Source organism: Oryzias latipes, chromosome 5 (assembly GCF_002234675.1).
Source record: "Oryzias latipes chromosome 5, ASM223467v1".
NCBI lineage: Eukaryota > Metazoa > Chordata > Actinopteri > Beloniformes > Adrianichthyidae > Oryzias > Oryzias latipes.
The window spans coordinates 19,791,455-19,815,437 of record NC_019863.2 but is presented as its reverse complement, the minus strand read 5'-3'; the positions used below and the strand labels follow the sequence as shown (position 1 = coordinate 19,815,437).

General features: G+C 41.0%; 1 protein-coding gene across 18 annotated transcripts in view; it reads left to right on the top strand.

Moving 5' to 3' along the window:
• Window positions 1–23,983, top strand: part of cadps (calcium dependent secretion activator) — a 127,405-nt gene that overhangs the window by 33,843 nt on the left and 69,579 nt on the right. For 8 of the 18 annotated variants that reach the window (XM_023955068.1, XM_023955067.1, XM_023955070.1 and 5 more), the window contains exons 9-15: window positions 2,708–2,774; window positions 10,167–10,275; window positions 11,602–11,814; window positions 12,117–12,128; window positions 20,324–20,460; window positions 20,820–21,007; window positions 21,254–21,418. In XM_023955068.1, the coding sequence (XP_023810836.1) occupies window positions 2,708–2,774; window positions 10,167–10,275; window positions 11,602–11,814; window positions 12,117–12,128; window positions 20,324–20,460; window positions 20,820–21,007; window positions 21,254–21,418 (891 nt within the window). The remainder of the gene's footprint in view (window positions 1–2,707; window positions 2,775–10,166; window positions 10,276–11,601; window positions 11,815–12,116; window positions 12,129–20,323; window positions 20,461–20,819; window positions 21,008–21,253; window positions 21,419–23,983) is intronic. The other 10 variants (XM_023955074.1, XM_023955075.1, XM_023955078.1 and 7 more) reach the window with 3 other exon arrangements.

Sequence of the window (23,983 nt, the reverse complement as noted above, 5' to 3'; positions counted from 1 at the left end):
TAAGGATTCAACAAAAAACTGAGCTTTTCCTGATTTAAAAATGGAAAAATTGATCACTACACAAAAGAAAAAGAAATGAGTTCTCACGGTGAGACACATAAGATCACAGCAAATAAAACTTTCCGGTTTAATAAATCCCACCCCTCCTAATATAGCTCTACTCTCTCAACAGCTTCCAGAATGAATAACTTATGTATGCACACAATAATACATGCTAATAAATTAGCAATAAAATAAAAAAGGACAAAAACTGGACTCTTTTATTTCTGTTGTTGTCAAACCATGCTTTAAATTTAGACCAGTGGTCTCTTCTGGAGAGCCTTCATTCTTTGCTGATTTCCTGGATCAGTTGTGTCAGCCAATCAGAAGCTGGGAAACATTCAGAACTGTATATGAGAACTGGACTGAGTGACTCCTCCCCCCTTGCGTTTAAAATGGGAGGTACTGCCTGATCCTACAAGCCAAAATCCCATTCTATAGAGACATAAACAGCTATTATTTGTCAGATGCTCTTGTCATAGAAATGTTGACTCGGACCGACTCAGACCAATAACTGCTTGCTGACCACGTCTGACTCCAACATAGTGGCGCCCATATTAAGAAACAATGGCGACTGAATAAACTTCATTGGGTTGAAGCAGTGAGTAAACTATTTTCTTTGGGTCACGTCATACTCACTTGGACCGGTTCTCCTATACAGTCATTGGGTTGTAGCTATCAAGGAGCCGGGTTGGAGACCCCGGATTTACTCAGGAAGAGGGAGGGGCTAGGTGCTATAATGTGGATTCAGTGGAATGTCCTGAGAGTGTCTGCAGGAACTTTCCCAGCGGTTCTGCAGACCAACTTCCCTTCCTCCTAGGTGTTCTGACACCTGTTTACCTATTAGAAGGAAGTCCGGCCTGCGTCTGTGCAGTCAGCTACGGTGACAGTAACTGCGCACAGTAGCGTGCACGTCAGTGGGAGAAGGTGTTGCAGCACTGCATGCATGAGCCTACAGAGCTGCTGACTCATCACGTCACAGCGAGCTCTTCCTGAATCCCAGCCTCACTCGGTTACTGTCTCCTCTCTCACTCCCACTTCTCCATATGCTGCCTTTAGGAGCTTGAGGGGAGGTGGTGGTGGTGGGGGGGGCTACTGCAAGATCCATGCTGGCTCTGTGTGCCGCCCTGTGGAGGAGGCTTATTCAGAACAGCACAGAGCCACTGTGGAGGGGGCCGGGGGCAAAGGCAAGCTGGGACTCAGCAGGGTGGGCTGACAACGAGCTTCGGTGGGGGGGTTAGAAAAGCGTCTGAGCTCTTCACCCTGAATGTTGCTTTAAAATCACAGCTTCTGTGTGCAGACTCAGATTTCCTCTAAAACAATGCTGAAGAGTGAGGAAGAGGAGACTTTACCCTCTTGATGTTGAATGGATAGAAAAATTTGTGCCTCGACAATTATTTTGCCAAAAGTGTTTTTTTTTTTAATATACATCTTTGATTGATAAACTTTTAAAAAGACAACTTAAAAATACTTAATACATTTTCAGTTTTTTGTTTTGTTTTTGAGTTTTAACCCCCTAAGAACCCATCATGACATCAGTGTGACCACAAACTATCAGAAAGGTATTCTGTGGTCCACTTGGTTTGTGGTATTTTCCAGATAATTTTACTTTTAGGGAAATGGGTCTGGGTTCTCATGGGTTGAAACAAATATGGATTGCAGAGTAATTGTTTTTATTTCTCTGCCTCTTGTCTAGATATTGCCCAAAGCTTCCGAACAAATCTAGATATTTTCAGAAACTGCTTGGTTCAGACGGCTTAAGCTGGCTGCAGAGAATCCCAGTGAAATGTTGGACATTGTGCTGTCAGCAAAGAACATTTAGCAGCTAATTCTATTTAAATAAATCCTAACCTTCATCAAGAAAAAATTGTGGGTTTTTACTCGAAATGTATAACGTGTGGTGAACGGAAATTTGACAAACGACACAATCTGGAGATAAAGTTGATTCTTTGTCATGTTCATCAGGGTGAAATGTTGGAGCTTAAGAAGCAGGAGAAGCAGAAGATCTCTGAGGAGAGCCATGAAGATGAATGTCGTTTGTCAGTTTGGTGTCACTTATGAAAACCCGAGCATTTAGAATTTTTCACTGGAGGATCTGCTGATTCCAGCTGGCAGCGCTTGACATGTTGGCAAACATCTGACTATGAACCTTCAACTGCACAACTGCACCCCACCTTTATAGATGAGACTGAAAGAGCTGCTTCAATCAGTGTCTGCCAGCGGTCTGGGAATGTCTTCTTCCTCTGACTCCCCCTTCTAAAAGCTCTCCGCACAAGGTGCCAGATCTTTCTAAAAAAATAAAAGATTAATGTTCAACATTCATCTTCATGTTTTCTGTTTTCTTCATTGGCTGCTGTACAGAATAAACCATTTTTGTTAATTTTTATTTTCTCCCCCATTTGTTTGCATTATTAAAAGCCTTTCTTGTTTATTGCTTTAAAACATCTCTTTTCCAGTCTGACCTTTTAGGCTCACTCACTCAGAAGCTGCATCACCTGTAGACATTTTGACATAATCTCAAAGCAGATGTAAAAACTTATAGAATGTGATGTGTGGGTGCAGTGATGCTCATTTGCCAGCAGAGGTCAGCAGACACTCAGACCTCAGCAGAGAAGCGGAATGACTGGAAGATGCTCCTTTGCTAAATTGCTGCTCTTTGCTTTCTTAGGTACCTCTGGGCCATCGGGAAGAACGTATGGAAGAGATGGAAGAGACGGTTCTTCGTGCTCGTTCAGGTTTGAGCTTTTCGTTTCCCTGCTTCCGGCAGGACGCCTCAAATGTGGCGTAGAACGTAAAGACATGCATAATGGGTTATTTTTGTAGGATTATTGTGTGAAGGAGAAACTACTGGATGATCTTTCTGTAGAAGTTTGGACTGGTTCCAAACACCAGGGTTATGGATTGTCATCATTTTAATAACAAATTAACTCACCAAATTAAAGTCTGCATTTTCAAGTTCACATCATTCTGACGTCTTCATAGAGGGAACATCAGCTAATCTGTTTAAGATTCATGAAAATATTTTTAGTTATATAGTTTAGTTATATATTTTTTTCATCTATCTTTAGGATGTAGTTACATTTTGAACAATAGTGTCTTGATATGTTGCTACTAACTCCCTGGGGGGTCTTGGAACTCAGAGGTAGATATTGTTAAAACAATCATGCAGATAGATGGTGCTGCAGACATGCAAACTTGAACTTTTTTTTGTTGCGATCATGGTTGCTGAGCTTCCTGATGATTCGGTGGCCTCAGCCGCTGGGGGCTGAGAGGTCAGGCGTCTGAAGATGAGGTGGTACTTCTCAGCCTTACTCTAAAGTCTAACCGGAGTCTTTCACCACCTGCAGCTCAGATCAGCGGCCTGTTCCGATGCTCTTCTTCTCCTCTTCAAGCTGAACTAGAAAGCAGAAATTCTGGATGTGTGAATGTTTAGAGCTTAAGCCTCTCTGTGAAAGTGTTGAAGAATGATCAACCGTCAGAGAACTAAAGGAGCTAAAATGAGTGCAGTTTCTTGTTAGTTCTAAATGAGCTGAAACTAAATGTAGGCCTGAAAGGTGATCATTTTTGCAAAAACTTGACATTAACTCTTCAGGCTTTTATGTAAAACAGTGGAGACTAAATTTGCTCAGGAAAGTCCAAAGTTTTCTGAAAAAATGAAACAATTGGTTTTACATGAACTTAATCTACATTCATATTTGAATAGCTTTAAAGATAAGAATTGATTGCTAAGTTTACCAGAGGAGTGAACCTCCCCATGCAGCTGTGAGACAGTCTGCAGGAGTTGAGTCACCGCTGCAGGATCAGCTGATTTTTTTTTTTTTTTTTTTTTTTGACGAGACTAAAAACAATATGTGCTCCACACAAGAGTCCCCAAAATAATAATCTAAGGATAAGAAATATTGCTAATAATAAAAAAAAGGCTCAAAGGTATAAACAATCTTTGACATATTGAAATATTGATAATACATACTAAAATACATTTTAGTATCCCAAATATATTTCACTAAAGTCTTATGGATGAAATAATTAAATAACAGTTAATATTCCAGTTGCCGGGTAGAAAACAATCTTTTTTTAAATTGGTTTTCACAGTTAATTAAATTTTAGTTTTATTCGTTTGACTAAATGGTTTTTTTTTTGTTTTAACACGTTTTAGCTTATTTAATTTTTGGTTATTTCTGTTTGATTTCAGTCAATTAAAAAAAATCTAATTTTAGTCAAACAAATCTCTTACTCCTTTTGAGCTGTTTTTCCACCTAAAATTGCGGAACCATAGCAAGATATAAAAACAAACTGCATTTTTATGCAAGGTTGGAGGTCACTTATTTTTGGCCCTTCGTCTAAAAAATTTTACTTGAATGCAGCAAGAAATAAAAAAAAGCACAATCAAAACAAAAAGTGCAAGTGTTACAAAAGATCATTATTACAGCTTTGTAGATCAGATTTTGATATTACAATGTGTAATTACATTTTTTTTTAAGATAAAAGATAAAAATACACGCTTTGTTTTTCAAATTGGTATTTAACTTTTCCATAAGAAAATCCTCTGTTTGCACAGGAACCTTTGTAAACTGAGTCTATAATAAAACCTAAACTGATCGTTTAATTGTGAATTTCTTTGAAAAACGTAAATAAAATAAGGGAGCTAACTGTCTGCTAAATTATTAAAATTCTAAATGATCTATGTAGCTGAAATGTTCTTTGCAAATTTAAAACCAGTGCCATTCTTTTTAAATGTGTTAGTGTCATACTTCATAAGTCCTCATTTTGAGCCAAACCAGGAAGCTCCTGAAAGAGTCGAACTCTTTTAAGGCAAAATGTTTGAAACAATTGAAAGTAGGAATGCACAGAGTCACTTTCCACATGATTTGATTCAAACCTTGATTTTTGGGTTACAGTTATGGTTTTCTTTGCTATATGATTTGCATTGTTTAGTTTGCCAAGAAGCAGGTAACAACTAAAAAACACTGTCAGTTGGCTTAAACACTAAGCTTTTTGAAATGTAATAAAAATATTCAACACAATAAATATATCACAAAACATGTGCTAGACTTTCTTCAGTGTAAACATATGCAATGGGGATGCAACAATTCACATTCTCCATCATCCGGTTCCATGGTGTAACATACGGTTCACTTTTAAACTGAGAGTTGTGGCATTCCTGATTGAAAGTAATGAGTTTAAATGTCCGAAAAACTGCCAAAGCAGATCAGTCTCATCTCTGATTCATTCTGATAACATATAGAGACTGAGACGCTCAGAAGGGTCTGAAACCTAACAGGTTCAAGAATCTTCTCTGTACCCCAGGTGTTTCACAGATGTGCTGCACAGACCTCATAACCTTTTCTCTGCCCCCATGATCCTGTTGTGCACGTGTACATGTATGGTGGGGGCTGATCAGGCAGTCTGCACGCTGCATCCAAAGCAAAGATAAATGGGATAAAAAAAAAAAAAAGGGGAGGAGGGCTATGACTGAACAGTACTCTAATGCCCTCTGGATCAAACCTCCTTCCATGAAGATGAGCCCCCCCCCAGCACATTGTTGTGCACGAAGAAGATGCAGCCAAGCTGTCTCTGCTTGGTTGTCATGATGATGGAGAGGCCAAGCAGGCTTTTGTCAGGAAGTAGTAGTGGTGGTGGAAGGGTGCAGGGGATGGTGGTAGCGGCCATTTCCTGGTGGCTTTGCATTGGGAGGCAGTCGGTGAGGGGTGGGTGGGTGGGTGCCTGTCTCTTGTGTGTTAGGGAGGATATGTCTCAAAGCTACAAGTTGACAGGGGATTGACAAAGTGGAGTGAACACTGGCTGGTCTAACACTCGCAGCAAGAAACGCCGCAGCACCGCCAACTCGAGCCTCTCACTCGCTCCCAGCTACATTTATAGCAAGTGACAAATACTGGTCAATAGATTGCACACCCCCGTGTGTGTGTTTGTTGTTGTGGGGGGTGTACAGCCGCTCTGTTTGTGATGAGATGCTGCTGGTTTCAGATGAAATGACTGCTGTTTGCTCTCTGTCTAACCGTCAGAAGGATCATAAATGCCAACTTTTATGAGGAAAATCCAGCAAACCTTAGGGTCAGAATAATCGTAAACAAACCCCACACATCAGTCTACCATTTGAACCTTTTTACTTCTCCAGTTTCTCCTTTTGAGTGTTTAGAGGAAATGGTAAAACCTTTCTTCTAAAATGATTTTAGAAAACACTTAACTTCACAAGTTTAAAGATAATGATGGTGTGAAAATGTTCAGATGAAGTGGATGCAAAGGTGCACATGCAGCAGCTTGTGCTGGATTTTCCTCATAAAAGGAACCTTGGGGTCAGAAAAATACAATGGAAGTCTTTTTGGAGACAACTGAAAAAACAAATAATCTTAAAACTGTATCTTGTTTTTTAAAATAGAAATCATCTAAGAAAAACAAACTTGACAAGTCTTTTTTTTTTTCTTTTTCCAAGATGTTTTTTTGTTGTTGCAAAACCTAAGAAGTATTTCTGGTTTTCAAAAAAACGTAGATGAAGTTTCATATGTCACAAATGAGGAATTAAAGATAGTCAAATATAATCACAAATTTTAATGAAAAATTTGATTTTTAAGGGCAAGGAGATAGTCTAAGATTGCAGTTTAAAAAATCTAATGCAAAATTTTCAACAGTAAACTTAAGTGCGTTTCTTGGAGTAAAATCTGTTAAAAAAAACCTTAAAGCCCCTCTCCAATCATCTTTCGATCTATTTTCTAAACGTTCCCAGTAATCCTTTAATTATGATTATGCCAAAATCAAAAGGTCTAATGTTTTCTAGAGCATACTTTGTGCAGAGCGGCAGTAGTTCGTCAGAGTTGTGGGCGGGACTGTTGGCATTGGCCGTTGTTTACACTCTCTCTTGCGGGCTTTCTGTCCCTCACTTCCCCAAGCTAACATTAGTAGTACAACAAAAAGGGCCAGCAAGATTAGATCTATCCAGCCTCATAGTTTAGAGGCAGATGCCAGTTCAGACGAGGAAAATGAAGACGTACATGGATCTATTTGTCTGCAAGTGGAAACATCGGAATGGAGTGGAGCAGGGAGCTTGTGGCACGCCGATTGAAGTTTGTATGTAACAACTACACTTTTTCAAAAGCAATTTTTTTCATATGCTCCTTTGAATAAAGACATAAAATGCAGTTTGAATCTTCATTTTCTTCATATATGTCCTCCATCATCAGAAAAGTGCTACAAGAACATGTTAGTTAAAGACACCAAAAACACTATTTTCATTGGAGTGGGTCTTTAACTCACAGATTCATGTCATTAAAAGGAGACTGTAAAACCTTAGCTATTTAATGAAAAAACAAATAAATATACAGTGTTCAAGTTTTGGGATTACATGGTAAAATGGCACCAAGACTCGCCAACATTGTAAGTGTCGTCATGGTAACTTTGGATTTGGTGTTATCAGCATAACGAGGAAACATTTTATGATCAATCAGAGAACATCCAAAGGTCAAGTCTAGCGCCCTGTGGGACACCAATTCAGTACTTTGGTGAGTATTAAGGACAGTTTTTTTGATCAGATAAGCAACAGTAGCTTGATCCCACTGCTCCAGTTTGGATAGCCAGTCATTCTGAACTGGGTGACATGCTGATGTGAGATTCTTAAGTGCACCACAGCTTCATATAAAAAAAGCTCGAGTTGTCCTCACATGTAGGTGCTTTCAAAACGCCTTGTCAGAGGTCCATCTCTGAGCATCCATTCAGCCACTCCCTTCTTCACTGACTCTTCATCACCACCTCTGCTTCCTTCCACCCTGCAGAAATCTAGCTGCATGGGTGTGAGATGGGGGAGGGGGCTTTAGACCCAGGTTTGCCTTTGCATTGTCCCGGAGGCCTGGGAGCTGCTGGAGATTGGGACCAACCTCTGCCATCCTTTTACTTCGCCTTAGGTCTAATCAGTGCTGTCTCAGGGAATCCCATTTGTCACACATGCACACACACATACACAAAGCATGCAGCTGCACTCAAAGAGTGAGAGCTGCCACTTGCAGCAGCAGACATGGCGACTTAACCAGACCTGGTGATCTCTGACGAAATGCTAGTGTGACTGGCAGGAGCAGCAGCAGCAGCAGCAGACGACGTCACTTCTCCTGTGAACGACACGTGCACACAGATTCATGCATGGAGTCCATGCGCCAATCAGAAGGGTCACAGCTGTAAGATGTGGGTGCATACCTGATTGTACTGAGAGCAGAAACCTTTGACCAGCATGAAAGTGATAGGTAGAGTTTAAAGAGAAATTAATTTGGTTGTCTTTAGCATTAACACTAAAGAAGGGACATAGAAAAGTGAAGTTTCCATCAAAAAACCTATTTCAAAATACAAATCAAGCTTAAATTGTGCCCCTCACCCTTTAGTATTGGCCTATATATCTGTAGATCATAATTCATCTAATTTCTAGCAATTTTTTATGCACTAAAAATTTATTTGTGCTTTTATTGTACATATTTATTAGTCTTTTACTTTTTTTGGTAAATTCAAATGTACTCAGATGATTTAGGCATTATTTGTTTTGAAGCGGTTTCCTCTGAATTTGTCACAGTTATATCACTGTTAACCCCCCCCCCCCCACACACACACACAGTTTTAGACTTTTTTTCTTAGCTCTTTCATCCTCTCCTGTTTAAAGTTTCACTTCAATCATCTTTTGATCTATTGTAAAAGCGTTCCCAGCAGTCTTTTAATTATTATGAAGTTTTTAGGCAAAATAAAAAATCTTGTTGTTTTCCATTATCCTTTATTTTCCAAATCTGAGTTGTAGGCGTGGCTGTTTGCGCGGAGTAAGCCCGCCCTTACTTCCCATCATCAAACTGCCTACACACTCTTTTGAGCCAGATGCCAGCTCAGACGAGGAAAATAAAGACGTTCTTCAATTTGTTCATATGGAAGTGGATGCATCAGAATTGAGCAGAGCAGGGAGCTCGTGTCTGCCACTTGTGTTTGCTACATAACTGCAAGCTTTTTCCAAAGGCAACTTTTCATCTGCTCCTGATTCAAAAACACAGTTTTAATCCTAATTTTCTTTTTATATATCCTCCATCTTGAGAAAAATGCTGCAAGAGCATGTTAAAAACACCAAAAACACTATTTTGATTTGGGTTTTAGCTTGGCTTAGCTTTTGGTGCTTATGTTTTTTGCAATGATTTTCTAATCATTCATTCATCTTCCATTTTTATCCTTTACGGGGTCACAGGGCTGCCGGAGCCTATCCTATAAGGGCCAAGGCAGGGGACACCCTGGACAGGTGGTCAATCTGTCGCAGGGCCACATAACACACACCCATTCACTCTCACACTCACACCTATGGAGAGTTGACATGTTTTTGGACGGTTGGAGGAAGCCGGAGACTTGAGAGGACCCACGTATGCACAGGGAGAACCTGCAAACTCCACACAGAAAGGTCCCCTATTGATGTTCTGTTTCAGGTCCCCCAGCCGGGACTTGAACCAGGGGCCTTCTTGCTGTGAGGCAAGAGCGCTAACCGCTGCGCCCTCATGATTTTCTATTTTTAAGTTTGTTGTCTCTTCATAAACTTGAGCATAAACATGCTAACTGAAAGCTGCAGAATCTGAATGAAGTTCAGGGTTTCTTATCTTGGACCAGTCTGAGAAGACAACAGCTCTTGTGAAGACTTTCCTCTGGTGGATGTTCAGTTTTTACCAGAAACTAATATGTCATCCTGACTGATGCAACTTGATGGCATTGAATTTTGCCTACATAAGCTGATATTTTAAAACTTGTGTTGGTTCATGCTGATATCTAAAGTTCAGGTCTGCTTGCATGCTGATGCATTCAAAGGCCTTGTGATTGTATGGTAAAAAGGGGAACTATATACCGGTATGCAAGATGCAGAAATAAGTTTCTTAATAAGTTTCTTTTTAGGTAAATACTTGCAGATACTAATTTTTGCTGATTATTGGAGCTTCTGTAATAAAAGTTGTCCTGATTGTGTGGGATCTGAAAGATTCTCCCTGTTTTTTATTTTAAATCCTTCTTTGTGTAATTATTACATTTTTGATATGAGACTCTACCAACTGCTGGGTACCAGCTGACCCATTGACCTCTCCTCTCAGCCAGACTTACTGTCTCTTTTCCTCATACAGGTGAGTCAGTACACCTTTGCCATGTCCAGCTACAGAGAGAAAAAGGCGGAGCCTGTGGAGCTTCTTCAGCTGGATGGTTACACCGTGGACTACACCGACCCGCAGCCAGGTCAGAGAAATTACGGCTTTGGGCTTCATTATTTTGCCAGTGTGTGGAAGCAGGGCTCAGCGTTGTTGTGGTTTGCTGGACTATAAGAACTTGAGCTGAACATTGAAGCACCTTTAGATCAGCAGTTGTGTCAGAATCACAGGCTCTCAAAGCTTTCTGTAGCAGCAGCTACACGTCACAACACTGCAAAAGCTTGTTCTGCTGGCAGATTAATTTGTTTATTAAAGGTGAAATTTAACAAAATTACAAATTTGTTTTGCAATTTTACCTAAGTCACTGTGTCTTATGTCGATTGTGATAAGTTAAATAAGTCGTTCTTGTAGTGCACTACGTACTTCAATGCAAGCTCAGCTTTTTGCCCCTTGCTTCTTTTTAATCCACTGTTGATGAGCTGCACTCACCACAATGTTTCCATTTTACAAACAAAGAAAAAATTAGTTCTCCTTTACTTTATTTCTATATTTGATGACCTGATGAGCTGAAAGGATCGAACAAAAAAGTTCAACTTTTGCAAACATTTATGTGCTTGTTTGAGATGGAAATTCCGTGTTTTGCAGAACATTTGTTGTTGACCTGAAGGGACATCATTTATTTTCTGTTTTCAGACATATATTTTTGAAAAAACCTTATTTAAACGGGACATCCTGAATCTTCCATGGAGCTTTGATCACATTTGCAGCTTCAGACACCCACCCGGCCTTACGAGGCCCTGCAGCAGTCTTCATATTCGGTTTACTCCTGAGAGCTGTGCACTCTCACAGGTTGTCAATCTGCAGTGTGGGTTCAGGTTTAGGTTATGCACTCGCCTTTTCCATCAAGCACTCAGGGCCCAATTCTTTGAACTAGAAGTCTTAGGTTCTGTGAGCAGTTCCAGTGTCTATCTTTTAGTCTTTGAACTGTACATTTATACTGTTATGCAAATGCTGCTTTAGGATTTAAAAATATAACTATATATTTTGTTTTGGGGACCTTTTTCCTATGCAGAGGCATGCTGTCAGTATTTTTAGCTCGCTTCAGAACAGTTTTAGGGGTACAGTGGAGGGAATGTTAAAGCCAGCTGTTTCTATGGTTGCCAAAGTGAATCCAAACAAACCTGATGTACCCAACACAAAATAAGGACAAGTGGTGACTGTAAAGGAATACTGGGAAAATTGGACCCACGAACCCACATTTCTTTGCTGAATTTGAAGCAAACACAGTTCATTTGAACCTTTCTGATTCATGTCCAAAACCCTTTGCTAAAGCAGCATTGTAATACAGCATGATGTCAGTCATGTTGTGATCTTCTTCCTGAGTGCATGGTGATTGCCCCCCCCCCCCCAACAGGTCTGGATGGCGGTCGGACCTTCTTTAACGCAGTCAAAGAGGGAGATACTGTGATCTTTGCCAGCGATGACGAACAGGACCGGATCTTGTGGGTGCAGGCCATGTATCGGGCCACGGGTCAGTCCCACAAGCCGGTTCCCCCCACCCAGGTCCAGAAACTCAACTCCAGAGGGGGCACAGCACCACAGCTGGATGCGCCTATATCTCAGTTCTGTAAGTGCACGGAGCTTGGCTCTGGTTGATGCTTTGGCCGAATTCATCTCTAAGTAAAACCCCTTTTTTTGGAAGAGACATCTCCATGTTTTTTCTCCACTCTTTCTGTTCTCACCTGTTCTTACCTGTCGTCTTTCAATCTGTGCCCCCACATCATTCTGCACGTGCTCAGAACTGCTGCTGCTGCTGTTGATCTGCTGTTTGTAGCTTTGTTGTGTGTCTTTATGTTTCTCTGTTTACTTTCTCCTCCGCCTCTCGTTCTTTTGATTCTTCTCTTACACTCTGCTGTCTGGTGCTGGTAGTGGGATCAGAGGGTAAGTGCTTTGCTCCCTTTTTCTCCTTCTTTGTTATTTCTGTTGCTGTGTGTTCCTCCTCTACCTCACAACGTTGAAACTCACACTCAATGTTGAAACTAAGACTCAATGTTTATGTTCTTCTCTAAAGATTTCTGTCATCCTGGCAGAAGAAATCTTCTTAAATATATATCTTACATAATATTTGTTAATCAGATCCCATTAAAGATAAGATGATGAATTTTTTCCCTATTTTTTTTAGAAACAAATTAATCAGAACAATAATAATTACAACGGGCCTATGTAAGACATGTTGGCAAAAAAACAATGACAAAACTATCTGAACAGATTTTTTTTATTTAAAAAAACAACAGAAATGAATAGAATAAGATTAACCCTAACAAAAAGACATACAATGTTATCTGTTCATACTAAATGAAATTAAAAAAGTGCAGCTGAAGTCATAAACCTCATTCAAACTTTCAAAAATCTAGGATCAAATAGTAATATTTATGCTACTTTTAAAAGTAGTGTTAACCCTTTTTTATGCTTTCCACACTTGCAAATGTAGTTTCATTTTTCTTTGCTTTAGTTTATTATTGTTTTAAATACACAATTTTGGGGTTTTTTATTTATTGAGTTATTGTACAATTATTTAGTTTTGAATTGTTTTCTTTATTTTTCTAAGTAACTTTTCTAACGGAATACTAAACCGTGCGCACATTTATCAGATTTTTTTTTGATTTTTAACCACTGGCCCCCCGGAGGCTCCGTACTTAACATATTAATTAGGTCATTTCATTTCAGTTTTTTGCATGATTTGTATTCATTCAAATCTTTTGGTTGTGTTCAGTTTTTTAGATTACTTTAAGCAAGTAACTTCACTATTTTAGCTGTGTTTATATATTTCTCTCAGTCTCCAATCTTACTTCCGCTGTCTGCTTTCACACCTGTTTTATGTTGAGCCTAAGTCCCTTGTAGAAATAGCTAAAGACTTAACTTACCTGTTATGTTTTGCTACAAGTGTGGAGCAGGGTTTGATTGACTCTCAGCTTTCTGTGCTGTAACTTTAGTTTCTTTTTTTTTTTTTTTACGGTTTTTCTGTTAAAAAAAAAGTTCAATTTAAAGGAGAAATGGGTGCGAGCCAGCACATCTCATAAATAGATGTTTTGCTTTTAAGAACTTCCTGAGCTGTTTTTGACACAAACCAGTGGCGTCCCAGTGTTTTGCAGCAGCTGGTAATTACCAAGTTAAAAGTGCCAGGCCATGAATAAAACAGTGTGGCTGCAGCACAATTAAATCAGGCAGCAATCATTCAATGTTACCAAATAACTGCGTGCCAGTTCACACCTGGATCTGCGTGATGAACAGTGCCCCCCCCCCCCAACAGTTGAAGTGCAACAACAAAGACGGACTGAGAGCGTGGCGCTGATGACATGTGAACCGCTGCTTCACAGTTTACTCTTTTTTTCGCTACACTTTAATTTGTTTTGACACATTCTACAACTATTCTGCAACTCGCTTTAAATTTTCAAGAGGGTAGTTTTTTTGGTTGTTTATTGAATTTCAAGTAATTTTGCATTTTCGTGAAACTTCAAACTCTTCTGCTTGTTCACAAACTCTATTCCTACATTCAGACCGGCCACGCAATATGTGTTCAAGAACAAACTAAACACTAATTCTCAAAGGCGCTTTTAGCATATAGTGTTCACACTGGACTGTCACTGGACCCAATACTAGCTCAAGTACCTACACTTGGAAGGAGCTTGGTGCAAACGTCGCGAATACTGCTTAAACGTTTTCTTTCCCAGCTGTGATATATGAAAGACTCCTGTCATATAATTCCGGCCGGGCACCAACAGCAATTTATAATTTCTCCTCCATGATACGTTTTCAAACGGTCTAACAACCTGCGTAGAGACGCGTGAACCCAAGAGTGTTGAACATGGGAGCCAGAAAAGTGCATATACACTGGTTTGCATAGATTTTCATTGGTAATGGTCGCTTAAACACGTGCTGCCGAGGCCGGTTTGAACATAGCTTAAAACCCTCATTAAAATCCATGTAACATAAAGAAGTCTTTTTTTCCTCCATAAAATTATTCCTTGTGCAGTGTTGTTGGTTTTACAGCTGAAAATAAGACCTATTGGTTTGTTTAAAAAATTGCCTAAAATGCATTGGTCTCAGATCTTTTGGAAAATAATGTGCAAACAGTGACTAAGAAACAGATAGCTATTTACAACATTTGTGGTTTCTTTTGGAGCTTCCTAGCCAAAGCTGTGAGACTGGAACAATTTGAAATAAATAGCAGCTGCTGCACATCAGTTTCAGATGATCATAAAACCCCCTGTAGCTGTTAAATTATTGGTCTACCCTTTTTTTTTAATGAAACTTCTACAAAACATTAAAAATAGTATGAAAATATGGACTCAGTAATTCCCTTTAGCTAACACTGCAAGGGTCTTCAAACCTGTAATCAGTCAGAATGCCTATTTAAACAACAAAGAAACCAAAACTGTTCCTACTGTGAAACATGCAGGAGGCTGTGTTATCGTCTGATCCAACTGGAACAGGGTGTCCTGAATCTGTGCAGGTTCAATGAAATCTCAAGACATTTAAAGATGGCTCCCAAACCTGAACAGAACCATGATATCCATTTGTAACTAGATTGATGTCAAGTCAAGTGAGGTTATGTGTTTAGCTGAATATGAAGATTATATGCTGGGTCATCAAAGGAACCGTGATCAAAGTACAGCAGCAGATCTTCAACAGAATAACAGAAAAACCGAGAAACTACAATGATCCAAGGACCAGAGCTCAGCCTCACTCAAATCAGGAGGATCTGTTGGTGCTGAAGGAGGATCTGCTGCTTTTAAAGGAGGATCTGCTCCTGCTGAAGGAGGATCTGCTGCTGCTGAAGGAGAATCTGCTGCTGCTGAAGGAGGATCTGCTTCTGCTCAGGGAGGATCTGCTGCTGCTGAAGGAGAATCTGCTGCTGCTGAAGGAGGATCTGCTTCTGCTCAGGGAGGATCTGCTGCTGCTGAAGGATTGCCGGTTACTGCTGCTGAAGGATGATCTATTGCTGTTGAGGATCTGCTGCTGCTGAAAGACGATCTGCTGCTGCTGCTGAAAGATCTGCTGGTTCTAAAGGAGGATCTGCTGCTGCTGCTGAAAGATCTGCTGCTGCTGCTGCTGAAGGATCTGCTGGTCCTAAAGGAAGATCTGCTGCTGCTGAAGGATCTGCTGCTGATGGAGGATCTGTTGTTACTGGAGGAGTTTCTGCTCCTACTTATGGAGGATCTGCTGCTACTGGAGGACCTGTTGTTACTGGAGGAGTGTCTGCTCCTACTTATGGAGGATCTGCTGCTACTGGAGGACCTGTTGTTACTGGAGGAGTGTCTGCTCCTACTTATGGAGGATCTGCTGCTACTGGAGGACCTGTTGTTACTGGAGGAGTGTCTGCTGCTGCTGAAAAATGATCTGCTGTTGAAGTAGACCTGCTGCTGCTGAATCAGGAATCATGGGCTGGGGAGATTGTTTCTTTTTTTTCTGTCAAAAACATTGATCAGGTAATAATTATTAGGTTGCTTAAATAGCCCTGTCACTGGATTATGGTCTCATTTTGAAGTCCTCTAGTATATTGTCTACAGTTAGTTACACTGTGGATCTTCTGCAGAGATGTGCACAATGCAGACCAACAGAGCTGTTGTGTTCAGTTTTTGGTCTCACGTCTTTTAAAAAAAGGATTTAAAGTGGAAGCAGGAGACTCTGTCCTGAATGTCTTGCTGAAGTTTCTATTTGAAGCTAATGAAAAGATGTCTTATGTAACCAATATGTGACTAAGCTGCAGTGACATATTTTAGATATGAGAATCTGGCCAGGCTCCCAGAAGTGACCAAAGGCTTTTGATGTCTTTGTTTGATGATCTGTCCATAAAAAAAGCTCCAAAAGCCCACCAAACCTAGAACCTGACTGTGCCTCGCGGTTCCTCTCCACTGGATCTATAAATGAATATCAGCCATCAATCTTTGTCAGGGCCATCCTTCTGCAGTCCAGACGGATGGGGGTGACTAATGTCACTGCACGTTACTGTCCAGCCTTCCCGCCTGCACTCCCGCTCACTCACATCAAACAGACCTGACAGGCCACCAGCTTCAGACCAAAGGGGCACCGCAATGTCACCTTTTTAGATTTTGGGGGAGGGTGTTGCAGTGGGGTGCACAGACTTGTTGAGGGACACAATCAGCTCGCAGCATCCCGCTCTTTGTTTGGTGAATGACAGCTGGATGAAGAGGACGTCAGCTGACAAATTTCTGGTCTGTATATGACCTTAATTCACATCCGTCCAGGTTTGTTCTCTCTGCAGCTGCCGTCTGACTTTAGAGGCCTTCATGAAGCCATGAATCCATGTTTACCTCAAATGATCAATCACACACAAGTGTCATATTTTCATCAGGGTATAGTTTCTGTTTAAATTCATTCTCTCACCATTCGGACCTATTTAAGCCAATTTTTTTTGTGACATACTATAACACATTCAGTCTTCCATGTAATGGACTGCTTTTTTTTGAATAATTAAATCTCAATCATAGAAATAATTTTTAGAAATGTATACAAATATGATGATGCATTATGCCAACGTTTGTTTCTGTGAAGCTGTACATGGATATAGTCACAGCAGCCGGTTCATTGTAGGGAGCAGCCAGCGTCTGTTATGTCTGGTGCTGGTCCGGTTTTGATAATACTTATATTATAAGTATTATAATACATATTATAATACTTATTATAATACTTGATCTTGAGGTGAGCCCCTCCCCCACCCCACCCCGCTTAACTTTTCATTGGAAATGGCTGCTTGAATGATGTGATTGTAGCTTAACAGGAAAACCGGCTAGAGAAGTTGACTCTTTAAGACGTCTGTGTTTGTTGTGTCAGAGAGGACAGGCAAGAGATGGACACAGAAGCACAAGCACATACAACAATACAGCGACAGGATAGAAGTTATGGCAGAAATCTAATCCTATCCTCTGCCTCCTCCTCGTGACAACCACCCTCTTTGTCCTCCGACTACGTCCCTAAACCTCCTTTTTGGTCTTTTACAAAGACTTGTCCTCAAGCCAGCGACAAAGCTTTCTAGCATCATATCTAGTGGGATAACTCGCTGCTACAAAGGCTTACAGTAACTGTCAGCTTAATCAAAAAGAAAAATGTTGAAGTCTTAAATACGGCGTCTGCGTCATGAACTTAATTAATATACTTTTAGAAAATTTGGATCACCAAAAAGCTTTGTTTGCGTTTCTTTAGCAAACCTGGATGAAGTGAACAATAGTGACCAATTTCTTTGTCTCCTGTTTTGTTGCCATGACGATCCATCATAACAGATGTTGAGAGACGTAAAAACATTTTAATTAACCTTTATTTCTAAAGCAATTAAAACAGGAGATATGTCCAAAGTCCTGCACCGACTACTCCAGTCACATGTCAGTGTTAAGATGCTAACAAGTTAAGTAATGTAGCAAAGTGCGAGTTTTTAAGTGATTTGGTTGAATATCAGGAAAAAACAATTTATTGGTGTGAAGAATTAAATGTTGAAGTTTAAACGTGACGTTTAAAGAACTCTAAAACTTAAAGCCTGAAAACAAATTAGCACAAAAGTGTAATGCTAAAAACAAAGTGTCACAGCCTCTTTTGCAGATACTCTAATGGTTTCCAGAAGAAAATTAGTTTTTCTTCTTTTTTTATCATATTTATTACATTTTGGTATTCACTGAAGAAACCTAAAGATATGTAGTCAATCACGCTGTGAGTCCAATGTTTCAACAGCTGTAGTTGGAACTAAACATCTACTTGTTTGATGATCCTAAACCACAATTTTCAATATTCAGTTCATATTTCAATAAATCAAGCCTTTACTTAAAAATCAACCTTTACAAATTACAATGTGCTGCACAGAATTAGGGAAATATTAAATAAAACAATGTCCAATCCCCAGCACCTTTCCCCACCTGATCTGCAAAAATCCCCAAAACACCCCTCCTGGGCCCCCCTTTTCCCCGGGTTGCCCCCCTCCTGGGTGGGGACGGCTGGCCCCTGCCTTACTCCTTCCTGGACCAACCGTGGGCCGGGTGGATGGCTGCCTGGAGTGCGGAGCGGGTCTCCCTTGGGGGGTCCCGGCTTGTACCTGGGGTTGGGGCAGGGGGATGCCCAGAACTCCTGGGTGGTGATGGGGTGCTCGTCTGGGGCTGTGGGCACCCCTCTCGGGTGGGGCCCTGCGTTGGGCCCTCCCGGCGCGGCGGGGGGGCTGCTTTCCTGGTTGGGCTGGGGCGGCACTCTCTTTCCCCCCGTGCCTCCCTGCTCTCTGGCTCTGGGGGCCTCGCGGCGGTCCTGCTGGCCCTGGCTTGGGTGGCGGATGTGGTCGCCCGGGGGGCGGTTGTTCTCTGCCTGCTGCCATGTGGCGTTGGGGGGGTTCTGGCTGCCGCTGCTGCTGCGGCGGGGGTCTGGGGGTGACTGGGCACTCTCCCTCCTTCTTTCCACATTCCATCATCCATTTTAGAAGAACATAAACACTCCATTGAGCACAGGTGTTAGCTCACCTTTGCACTAATAGTTTGCGTGACTGATTGAATGAAATATTTCACACTAGTTGGTTTGAAGGCATAGGTATGCGTGTGAACACTATCTGTTTTGTGTACATGTTGACATGTGGACATTTTTGCAGCTAGCAGGTGTGTTGATAACATTTGAGTGTGTGTGTGGACAGGCCCCGCCCTTTGAGATTTGTACTACATTTGAACCTTACCGTAATGATAAACATCCAGTAAACTTGTTGCTTTATGCTGCTTCATGGTTTTACCCCCGCCCCCCTCTTCTTATAATCACCCTCCTATCCCCCCTCCCTCTAACATCCCTCTCTCTTCTTCCCTCCTTTCCTTTTCCGTCCGTAATTTCAAATATGATTGAAATTAATAAAGTTTGGCCTCGATTACCAGAGGGGTTTATTCAGACATACCTTTGGTTTGTCTGAAGATTAATAACCCCTGTTGTTAAAGTAAAATATGTCCAACACAAGAGGGCTTCAGTTCTCATCTGTCTGCCAAGCTGTTAGACAGGACAAGTTAAAAAAAATCCCCCAAACTAAGCTATTTTAAATTATCTTTGAAAAATATATATTTCTCTTCTTTTTATGTTTCATTCCTTTACAAATTTACCTTTAGATGTTTAGAAGATAAGTCAAATCCACCAATACTTGACTTTACCAAGTGTATGCAAACTAAACTTTTCATGCTTTCTTTCTGTGTGTCTGCATTGTTGCCGGCTTTTCCCCATGTGAATCCCTGGTTTTCAGCAGTAAAATCCTGTGTTTGCTAAGTCAACTGTCAGTCTTTGTAAACCTCAGCTGCTCACAGGCGCAGGTTCGGTGCTCATGGTTGCTGCAGCCGTGCAGAGAAGCAGCAGGTTGGCAGCACAGCGGCTGCAGCTGCTCTCCCCCCTACACACGTCTTCACTACACTGAAGAAAGCTCGGTTTCCTGTCATAAAAAGCTAAAAGCTTTAAAGAGATGCTACTTTAACTCTTCAAGTTCAATGTTAGGACAAAAATTGAATCAGGACAACTGTAACATAACTGGTCTCATAAACAACACAAAAGCTTTCAGCGGCCGTGGATCTTCTCCTCAAATTCTCCCATGTTTGCTGTTTCCATTTTATCATCAGAACCATCCTTTTACTAAAGAAGCCATTTTTTAATCACATATTTATTTAATTGATTTTGTCCCAAGCTTAAGTGTTAGGTCATTTTTTTTCTTTTTCTGTTCTAATAGCTGTTAAATCATACACCATAGAAGCACAGTCAAGCTTCATTCAGGTTTAGTCTTGCTTTAAAAATACTGTTTCTGCTCTTTAAGGGACAAGTAAGCTAGAACACTGTCAGCAAAATGAATCTGCTTTAAAAAAAAAAGAAGAGTGACATATAATAACAATAAGACAGTGCTTAATATGAAGCCCTGAGGAACCCCACGGAGGATGAAGCTGTAACGGTATGGAATATACCAAGTGCTTACTGGTAGTTGTCGGGGCTATGCTATCCAGTAATTGGCTAAACTTGACTGCCAGATAGCAAATAACAGAACTGCGAACACTTTGGTCTTGGCTAAGCTCTAATATTCATCATCTGTTTCTGTCTGTCTGTCTGCGGTTGGAATTGTCAAAACTGAACAGATGCTGATCGCGCGCAGAAGCATGGCATGGATGAGTTCATCTCAGCAAACCCCTGCAATTTTGACCATGCTTCACTGTTTGAGCTGCTGCAGCGCCTCACCTTGGATCACAGGCTCAATGACTCCTACTCCTGTCTGGTAAGCAAAAGATAGAATTTATTTGAAGGAAAATTAAATTGTGGTTTTGAATAGTGTACTTTATTTTGCGGTACTTGATCTATGTCTATGAAGATAATGAAATTAAGTAATTTTAACAACCAGACAGTTTTTATTTATACATTATTGTTCAACAAATTTGTTGAGCTTTCCTAATTCCTACATCATTTATATGTACTTAAAAACCTTATAAAGTTCTTGCAAAGATATTTTTGAATTCCCCCCAATTTTTTTTTTTATGGAATTCTAAAAAAATTTTGAACATTTACTTGAGCCTCTTGATGCCCATGTTTGTGCGGGACTCCGAGTACGCTCCCACATCTGTTTTGTGTCTCCTTCAGGGCTGGTTCAGTCCCGGTCAAGTGTTCGTCCTGGATGAGTACTGCGCTCGCTATGGCGTTCGAGGCTGCCATCGCCACCTGTGCTACCTGAGCGACCTGCTGGAGCGTGCTGAGAATGGAGCCATGATTGACCCCACCCTGCTTCATTACAGCTTTGCCTTCTGTGCCTCCCACGTGCATGGAAACAGGTAGGAAATCCTTTCCACCATTGGAAAACGTCGGATCAAATTAGCTCAAATAATTATTAAATTAAATAAATAAATAAATTAAATAAAAACAAATCACATCCCTTTTGATATTTTTTACTTTAAGTTTAGTTGGTCGTGCTTTGTCTGTTGTTTGCATGCTCAATTTCTTTCTTTTTGTCTTTTTTTTATCACCTTGTTCCTTTAAATGACCCCCACCACCACCTAAACCTCCACTTTCACACCTAGTCAGCGCTTGTCTGAGTTGTTGAACTGGCCGGTTTCTGAGGTTGAGCTTGAGCGGGTGCTGTTGCCCTCTGAGCTGCCCGCTCAGTCTGCTAAGAGAGAGCTCAAACTCATTTTGTTCATGAAGAAAAGAGACTTCAGAGTCCCAGGTTTTACAGGAACCCGAAGGTAGGTTCTTCCAGATGAATCTGTGGTGAGGGGGCAAATATCTCAGAGCGTGTTTTCTGGGATGTTTTCCCTCCCTGGTGACTCATCTTCGATGCTCCCACAAACTGTGGAATAACTTTGAATCTGCATATTTTGGATATTTCAGTGGTGACTATAAATACCACAAATCAAATCTTTTTCCAGAAATAAAAACTTCTGTTGTAATTTCAAAGTCAAAGTGTAAAAAATTTCATTTTAAATTTAAGGGGACGTGCCCCAGCGATGACACGTGCTAATCTCAGGGGCGCGAAGTAGACGGACCGGTGCAAATCCAGCGGTAGATTTAACCAAATCCAATTTGGTCTGTTTGTGGAGGTCCGATTCAGGAATTGAGAATGAACTTGTTCTGGTATCTGGACTTGACCAGAACCCGTCACACAAAAGAAAGGTGCTCAATAGTTGGAGCAACTCTCCATTTGCTGCAATGCTCGCACATCAGAGGTACTGCAGCAGTCATCCCAGGATGAATCACTGTATATCTTAAATCTCAGTATTGCAAAGCGGAAGAGGGGAAGAAAGCTTATTGGCATCTCCACCCATTCATTCCTTCCTTACATTTATTGATCTTCTATTGATCTTGTTGACTCACGGACAAAAATAGAAGAACCTAAAAGACGGTCAGAGGAATTTTTAATACAGAATTCCTGATTATATTTTAAACACACAAGCACGGCAATAATGTGCAAAGGGAGTAGCTGAGCAAGCTACAACAAAGTTTCCTCTGAGTTCAGACTTAAGCAAGCTGACTCGCTTCTCTGGTTTTTTGGTCTCAAATTCCAAAAATAATGAGGCCTGCATCGGCTCACGTCCACATGCATCAAGCAGAGGGCTGCTCCGCCGTCCAGCCTGCTGCCTGCAGGACAGCCATGACAGGCTGACAGTTTGTCATGTGTGACGGGCCGAGTCTGCTCAGAGAGCTGCTGTGCACACACCCCGCCCAGATCACCACCCACACACACGCGGACACCCTGAAGCTGCTGCAGGCTGAGCTGGACCCAACTGCCCCTTTGCCTCCTAGAGTGTCAGGATTTGACTTCTGTCCAGCTGGATGTTGACTCCATTTATGCAGCATAAATAAAGCAGCGACTCTTCATAAATAATAAGGTCATTCCTACACATGTTTTTTTGAGTTTAAATGTAAAAATTAGAAATGAAATCCCCCTTCATGTTCAGTCAGAGGGATTACACAGAAAAAATCTCCACGTAATCTGGATGCTGAAATAGACCCTATTTGTTGTGATCTGCGTCCAGCGAGGCAGGACCATCTCAGAGTAATTTCATAGATGAACTGAACCAACATATCTGATCCTGAAAGGTTAAAGAAAGAAGTCTGAAGTATAAAAATACACATCACAAACTTTTTTATGCAAATAATTTAATTAACCAAGCCATTAGTTTTACAGTTAATATATACAGAGAAATAAGCCCTTCTTTAGGTTGGCTAAAGAGCTGCACAGTCAGCCATCTTTTGTTTATTTACACGTTCAGAATAGACGTTTGTTGCAGCCCTTTCAGTCTGTTGTTGGAAAAAGAGTCTGAGAAACTGAGGAGTCAACTCAGTTTCTCAGAGAAAACCTTATATCTCTTAACGTGCTGCTACCTCCTCTGTTGGAGGAAAGCACAAACGGGGTCAAACAAGAAAAGGAGTGAGAGGGTTAGTTCCAACTGTGCTGGAGGACAAACGCCACAGTTTAGCACACAGATGCATTAGAGATGGTCAGTTGGCAGCAGAATTAAAGGTCTTGGAAACAACCATTTTATGCTGTTCAATAAAAGAAAAGACCGAAAAGGACAAATGAAGATGAAGTGTGTTCTGGAGGACCGGGAAGTGCTCTGGACAGATGAGGATGAGGTCCTCTGAACCCTTTGGGTTAGATTGTTGAACCAGCTTTTATAAACTTTTTGTGAGAGAATTAAGAGGCTAGTTTTTTTCCCCTCCATTTCCTAAAAACCTGATTGGTTCACATGTTTAAACCATTATAGTGTCTTTAAATGCTACATTTTTAGACTCGTGTTTCGATGGAAAACAAACCTTTTCTGAGGGATCACCAACTTTTAAAATAATTGATGCTTTTAGCTATTTCAGTTGTTCTTGTATCTAAATGTTCTGCTCCAGGACATTCCTGCACCAGTTCATGCGCAGTCTGGAACTTGACAGACGGGGGCTTTCAGATAGGGGGGGGGGGGGGGGGGGGGGGGTTAAGGCATCTCTGAAGATGGGAGGCGGGGATCTTCCTCCTGTCCGCAGAGGAGCTGCTGTAAGAGTTTCTGGCTCGTTGTTGGTTTGTCACGACGGCTCATTTGCTTGTTGTCATCGTGGAGCTGCGAGGTCATTGGGTCAGGCAAACATGAGGGAGCTGCCAGAGAGTCTCAGGCTGCAGGAAGGAGGAGCAGCGGCTCCCTGCAGGAACTAATTAGTGTGAAAAGCCCATTTTTGTTCTGTGTCATTAAAAAAGCACGTTTTTTTCTTGATTTTAGGATAGACAGAATTGTTGTTCAAAACCAAAGAACAACCATACTCCTTAT